This window comes from Cupressus sempervirens, chromosome 2, assembly GCF_028749045.1.
Source record: "Cupressus sempervirens isolate cs-2001-9-10 chromosome 2, ASM2874904v1, whole genome shotgun sequence".
In the NCBI taxonomy this organism is placed as follows: domain Eukaryota; kingdom Viridiplantae; phylum Streptophyta; class Pinopsida; order Cupressales; family Cupressaceae; genus Cupressus; species Cupressus sempervirens.
The window spans coordinates 17,011,183-17,018,144 of NC_143119.1; the positions used below are offsets into that span (position 1 = coordinate 17,011,183).

Here is a 6,962-nt window from a genome sequence, read left to right on the forward strand (position 1 = left end):
TCATTGGTGACGTTTCTGACTGGACGAGCCTTCATCTATAATACAAATGTGCAGTAGTCAGCGGACAAATCTAGGTCCAAACATGGCAGTTCACATGATGGTGGAATCCGGTGCTAATTCTTGATCAGGCTAGCTTGGATAACACTGGCGTCCAAGTCCTCTATCAAATGCAATATACAGCTCCAATCTTTATGTTATCATTAAACTGAAAGGCTTGAATTCCTTATATACAGTGGATCTTGAGAATTACTAAATTGAGAAACCTTCATACACCTTGAGAATTACTAAATTGAGAAACCTTCATACATCTGTGTGTAAGTGCAATAATTTTCACATTCCTATTTCTTATTCTAGTTTCAGATTCTAGTTTCAGTTTTGTACAATCAGACATTGGATTATTATATTCCCTCAAATTTCAGGTGAACCCAACAGAAAGAGAATAACAATTTTCCATTCTCATTCTCAATCCTCATTCTTTTTTTCATTTTCAATACTAATTTCTAATTCCTATGCCAGCACCCAAACGGGGGGCTCTGTTTGGCAGCGGGAATATGAGTGGAATAGGCATATATAAATTCTTAAAATTTCAAATTCTTTGTTTAGGTGCACTAAATTGTAATTGTGAATGGGAATATGTATTCAATTTTGGCTCAAAAATGAGCATTTGCAATTCCACCTTAAGGCCCCGTTTGACTGTTGGAATATGATTTGAGTATTAGAATTTATTATTATGCATTTGTTAAACTAGTATTTGTTATTCTTAATTTGTTATTTCAAACTTGTTTGGTTCGATAAAACTAAAAGTGGAATATAAGTTGAAACTGAAATTTGAATTTTCTGACCGTTCAAAGCATTAACAAATCATTTCACAGACTGTCATCCACATTTGCATTGTTGTGACCTCCACAGCTGAGCACCAAACACCCTATCCAAACAGAGATCTCATCATTCTAAATGGCATTGACCAGTCACTGTTGGAGAACCGATCACATCGCCTCCCAATGAAAAGTGATATCGTTGCAATAATAATGTATTAAGAGGAAGAATTTAGGGCTAGACGTGCTGTAAATTTTTTAGCACCCTCCAATCTCAGAAATATGCAATTGCCTGCGCCAAGACTCAAATCATTGTCTTAGATCAGGTAAGGGCTCACAAGAATTATCGCCTTCTACAAGCTCATATGTGCATTGAGAAACTAGTTCTACCTTCTTCAAATCAAAATGTCTCCTATGGTAAGTGGGTTCACAACATCTTAGCAAATCAATGTCCATCGTCTGCAATCAGTGGTCAATATGGAAATGGCACACTTCATCCGTTCCGTTCTTGGCTCTTTTGTCATTTTTAACAATCTGTAAACAATACCCTGTGTCGACCTTCAATCCTCTGTGCCAATTTCAACTGAAAAGGAAAATAAAGCATGGACATCACAATTGAAAATAGCATTGTCCACAACGGAAAAGGAAAAGAAAGCGTATCGTATTTGGCCATGGCGGACAAAATGGTATTGCATTTCTTTCAAATTTGAAAACTTCACCAAATTTGTGAAAGTGAAAATGGGAATTGTTTCAATTACACCTATTTAGGTGGAATAGCAAATGCTCATTTTGGAACTAAAATGAAAATATATATTTCTATTCTCAATTCTGATGCACCCAAACAGAGGATTCAAAATTTGAGGAATATCCAGATGCCTATTCCAGTCTAATTCCCACTACCAAACGGATAGATGGTATTTGAGTATGTATTCTTATTCCAGTTTTATTTATTTTAGAAAATATAAATTTTTGGGTCCGTGAATTCCCCATCAAATTCCGCTGAACCAGATAAGAATAGGAATACGTATTCTTATTTTCTATTCTAGAATACCAATTCCAAAATACATATTCCTATTCTCATATTACCATTTATCTGATAATATATATGTTTATTGGATGAACTTCTGCAGTGGAATGTGTCACTTTCTAATAAATAGAGTAAAACTACCTATTTATAATTAATAGATTTATTTATTTTGTATAATTATGTAAGAAATATGTTTTTATAGTATATGATCCATATTTGATAATCATAGAATAGTTTCTAATATCAATGTTATAAATTACATTCAATAAGTTGTAATAGAAATAGAAAAAATTATTATATAAATTGTGACATTTATTCTTTTAAGAAGAGGAGATGAAGTTCTAAATAAACAGTAAGATGAGACTGAATATGACTGAAGAGACGAATAAAAAAGAAGTGATAAGAAGGAAGGGAAAAGAAGATAATATTTTTATTTTATCTATAGTTAAACTATTAATAATTAAAGAAGTTAAAATATTATAACGATGAATAATCAGATAACAGAAACTCAATAAACTCAATAATAGATTATCAAATGATCATGGTATCAGATTATCCCATAATCCATGTTTATCAGATGAATTTTTGAAGTTAGTTATATCAAGACTCTCTGAAATTGATTACAACTGATATATACTCCCTTCCAAAAATTCATCTTGACTGTATCATCATTATTTTCTCTTAATTCAATAGAAATTTCAATTACAGAACTGAATATACGGAATATGTCAACTAAGACTCTATATATCAACTCAAACGGCCAAAAATAACAGATGTAGACTTCAATGGTACAGCGAAATTTTGAATCAACAATTTAAATCAGATTCATTGAACAAGTAACAATAGATATGCGCATCTTAATGTATCTGTTAGATTTAAATATTACACCAGATCCTATATTCAGCCGGAATTTGTATATCTAAAATCCAAGGGATGCATCTATCAGGCTACAATCCTATACCTCTCTGTTTTCCAGCATAAATAGCTAGAAAATAGGTCTACTTTTCTTTTAAAATGCAACAAGGTGATTAATGAGTAAAATCAATCAACCCATTTGATGTTCAGTTCCAGTTGCCCAGACTCCACATGATGAAGCCCCAGAAACACTTGTTGTACCACATGTCCATCCACACACTTAATACATGAAGAACCCTCCTCCATTGCCAAATTCGGTGATGGGCTTGTCTTCAGTACCTTTGCAGCACTTGCAAGATCACTCAGATCCACTTCACCATCACCCATCTTGACATCTCTGCTCATCGTGTCCTTGTCAAACACTTCCTGAACCACAACTCAAAACTATAAGAACCAAGGCTATGGAGATGAAGCTTCTTTTATCTTTCTAAAAGAAAATCAAAGGTCTCAAAAAACCAGCCGCTTACCAGTTTGAGCACAAGGGGCTCAGAATGTGGTACAAACAGTGTCAAATCCTCATCCCACACTGGATTCAGGCTGTTTTTCACAACTCTAGTTTTCACTTTCTGCACATTGTTCATCTAATTCAATTGGGTAGCTTCAATTTATACTAATTGATCTTTATTTCATAAATAATGGTTTACATATATCCATCACTCTGAAAATCAATGTATATTACACGATGTTTGGAAGGGTGAAATATTAAACCTTTCAGAGGTGACCCATCTGAACACTACTCCAGCTCAAAAGAACAATCATTAAACTTTCTTTCCAATTAAACTCTTTTAACTTACTATTCTATTTTCAAAAATCCATTAAACCTTATGATATTGCTATCATGATTTAACTGTGTAGTTTTTTGAGTCAAATTCATTGACTCATATGAGTAGTGATTACACAAATCTATCTCTTACGACAATAAATAGGACTTTGGAGGAGGTCGCCCATCCCAATACTGTTCCAGTTCAAACTCACTTACGGAGTTTTCTCTATAGTTAAACTCACTCTGCTTACAAACCTCATTTATAAAACCTTCAGCAAATGTTATGCCTTATGAATCATTCATTAAAAAACCCCTCAACCTACTTAATTTAAAAACCCCATAAAAAGTTTGAAGTTCAGTTTCTGCTAAAGCTAATTTACAGACCCAACTCAATCCCATCAGCACCTAACAAAAACTGTGACCTGAAAACCCACAGATAAAAAAAACACAGCAATTATCCACATACCAGTTGTGGTCTGAAAATAAAATGTAAAGAAGCCGTACAAACGTCCCCAGATCCTAAATAACTAAATTCGACAAATGAATTATAAGAGAATTGGGGAAACAAAAGATGGAAAATAAGAATTTGGGGAAAGAACTAGAAGTGAAGTTAAATAAGGTTACCTGATGGCCAAGCGTGACAACAACGTAAGGATCACTGGTCCTGAAATCACGAACAGCCAAATTGGTCCCTTTGGCAATATGAAGCTTGAGAATGGCCGCAGCACCCGCCGCCATTTGTTATTCAAGTGCTGTGGGACACAAAGATCAAGCTTCTATTCAGGAAATTTAGAAATAAATGTCTGTAACCCTGGAAAGATATCGATTTCTGAAAATATGGGTAGATTAATACAAAAAGTGAATGAGATATTCCTAGATTGCTGATGTAATAAAGTAAATAAACAGGTTTTTGTGAGATTCAAAGAATTAGACTGGGGTCTCATGGGCACCTGCTTGCATAAAAATAGAGTGGGTGCTGCTGAATTTTTTTAGGAACATTTAAAAGAGAGCGGTCTCATGGGCATTACATATAAATCCGCTTTAAAAAATTAGCTCTTACATTGAAGGAAATATTAAAAATATAAATTGTTGTTTTTAGAATTTTTGGAGGATGATTTCAATTTGGAGAGAAAATGAAGGGTAGATTCTTTGCCAAGTGGCAGAATTCTTCCCTAAATAGTAGGAGCTATTTCCAGCCGCCCCCCCTCCTTTTGCATCCGTGCAACTAAAAAGTAGGGGCTCCTAGTTAATAAGAAAAGATTCCAAATTAAGCTTTAGCCCCCGCAAAATATTATCATGGGACCTCCAACTCTTTAAATATAAAGCCCAAGCCCCCCCCATGGGACCCCAGAGTTAAAAGGGCTTACCAAATAGCACGGGCTCTCCCTTTTTCTTTTCCCCATTAGTGTAAAGGTATCAAAGATTCCGCAAGGGTTTTGAGCAACCAGTTGAAGGGCTCCACAAAGTTATAGCAGAGGGGATTTTTCCGACCAAGCGGAATTGAAAACGCTCTCGGTTTGATTTCAAAGTGGATAGCTGGACTGCTCCTAGTCTGCCTACTAATCTTAGGGATGACTGGGTTTTTAATAATCAAAATGAACCACCCCCCTTGGCTGGCATTGCTTTGGCAACTTGAGGGGTTGCTTAATTTTTTTTGATGAATAGTTGTTGATTCCAACTACGGTCGTGTGAACTCTCAAGGGGTGATCTTGTATCTCCTGGCCCCTTTTTTGTGAATTTGTAACAAGTATATTAAGTTATTAATAGAAAATGACTATTCATAATAAATAAGCGGACTTTTTGGGTTAAATGTTGTTTGTCAGGTTGCGACTGCCCCACTTTATTCCTGTCTTCAAAATTATTTAAATATGATAGCTTCCCAAACAGGTTTGATTCACTCAACATAGAATGCACTTGGAAGATTCATTGTTTCCTCCTTTAGGCTTGGAGTATCCATATTGAGTTTTTGTTTTTCATTGTTGTTTTAAAAGATGAATTACACCTATAAGTGGGTTTATGTGGATAGCCTATTTTGTTTCGTTTTAGTGATAACATGAAATGTCCCCTTTTCTGATTTGATATGGTATTTCACACCTCTAATCAGATTTTCAAAATCAAACAACTGCTATCACAAAGATCCACCCAATTTCTCAAGAAACCCCAAATCGGGTATGTTGAAAATAGTGCTAAAAGCTTCACAACTTCACAAATTATTAATGAATCTGAAAATAGAAATTTTTACAGAACTTTCAGCAGCATAACAACCTACAAATTGACATTTCCAGATCCGTATAGCCTTTACACAATAGCTCAAAAATGTAGGACCAAAACTATGCTCATCGGGCTCCCGAAATAGCACAAAATATGCCCGGAAACACCACAAGAACACTAATAATCTATCTCAGAAGTTTAATCACGTCCCAATATATATATTCAGCTCTATTTTAACAGCTTAAAGTATAAAATACAGCAACAACCAAAACTGATATGAAATACTCAACCGGAAACACCAAACTCTTACAAAAATACACCCGAAAACTCACAAATCTGCACTGTTCAGCATAAAGGCAAACTCTGTATGAGCATGCACATGGAATGGCTTCAAACTCCCGTCCTTAGCCTTCCTGGAAACCTGCAAACTCCCGTTCTTGGGTCTCCCTGGAAACCTGCAAACTCCCGTTCTTGGGTCTCCTTCTCCACAGGTTTGGCAGCCTCTGAAGAATAACAAAGAATGAGCAAAAATCAAGTCTGGAATCCCCCCAAAATGCCTCCAAACCTCTTTAAAAAGGGAATAACTGTAACTCACGTCCAAGAGAGGTTAATGAAACATATTTTAATAATTAATTATCATTTATTAGTCCAACGGTTTCCAAAGATTAACTCCCTTTTTCCGAAACTTCACTTTCTTGGGCCTGCCTGTCTTAGCAAAGATTATTATTTTTTTATTATTTGAAAAGGGGACATGACAAGTCCTCCCCTCCCAAACATTGCTTGTCCTCAAACAATGGCTGAACAATAAACCAATCAATCCTCCTGGATCCCAAATGTAGTCATGAACTATACTACTACCAATTAACACAGACTCCTGCAAGATCCTCTGCAATATGACCAAGAGGAATCCATAATCAAACTGGCAATTATAGCTCAACCAAACTCCAAAATCACCATTACCACAGTAAAAAACCCATGAGACACAAACTCTTAGAATATCAAAACCCAAGTAAAGTGGACTACCAACATAGTAAATACCATCAATGCATTCCACTGGCCTATATGGAATGTACAATCCAACTCTACAACAATGGTGAATGCTCTCAAATGAAACTATACCAAGTATGGAGAATCCACACACTGTACAACTCCTGCAGTCAACACAACTCTGTAGATCATTGGCCACTGTCTCATAACCATAACTCCCATGCACCCCTGACGGTGAAAAGCC

The 6,962-nt window shown here is 35.6% G+C and overlaps 1 protein-coding gene across 1 annotated transcript; it reads right to left on the bottom strand.

The window, feature by feature from the left end:
* Positions 1-2,641: 2,641 nt before the first annotated feature.
* On the bottom strand, positions 2,642-4,341 carry LOC149570865 (protein C2-DOMAIN ABA-RELATED 1-like). The gene is made up of 3 exons (XM_089812424.1): positions 4,145-4,341; positions 3,225-3,323; positions 2,642-3,123 (listed from the first exon to the last, which is right to left on the bottom strand). Exons 1-3 carry the CDS (start codon positions 4,256-4,258, stop codon positions 2,884-2,886), a joined length of 453 nt encoding a protein of 150 aa, XP_089668550.1. The 5' UTR covers positions 4,259-4,341; the 3' UTR covers positions 2,642-2,883.
* Between the last annotated feature and the right edge of the window lie 2,621 nt (positions 4,342-6,962).

What these genes read in the sequence shown, in the direction of transcription:
- LOC149570865 (XM_089812424.1), bottom strand. Translation starts at nt 4,258, where the DNA reads ATGGCGGCGGGTGCTGCGGCCATTCTCAAGCTTCATATTGCCAAAGGG. An exon ending in TTGTCACGCTTGGCCATCAG is followed by an intron (nt 3,324 to 4,144) that starts GTAACCTTATTT and finishes AACAATGTGCAG; the next exon opens with AAAGTGAAAACTAGAGTTGT. An exon ending in AGCCCCTTGTGCTCAAACTG is followed by an intron (nt 3,124 to 3,224) that starts GTAAGCGGCTGG and finishes GTTGTGGTTCAG; the next exon opens with GAAGTGTTTGACAAGGACAC.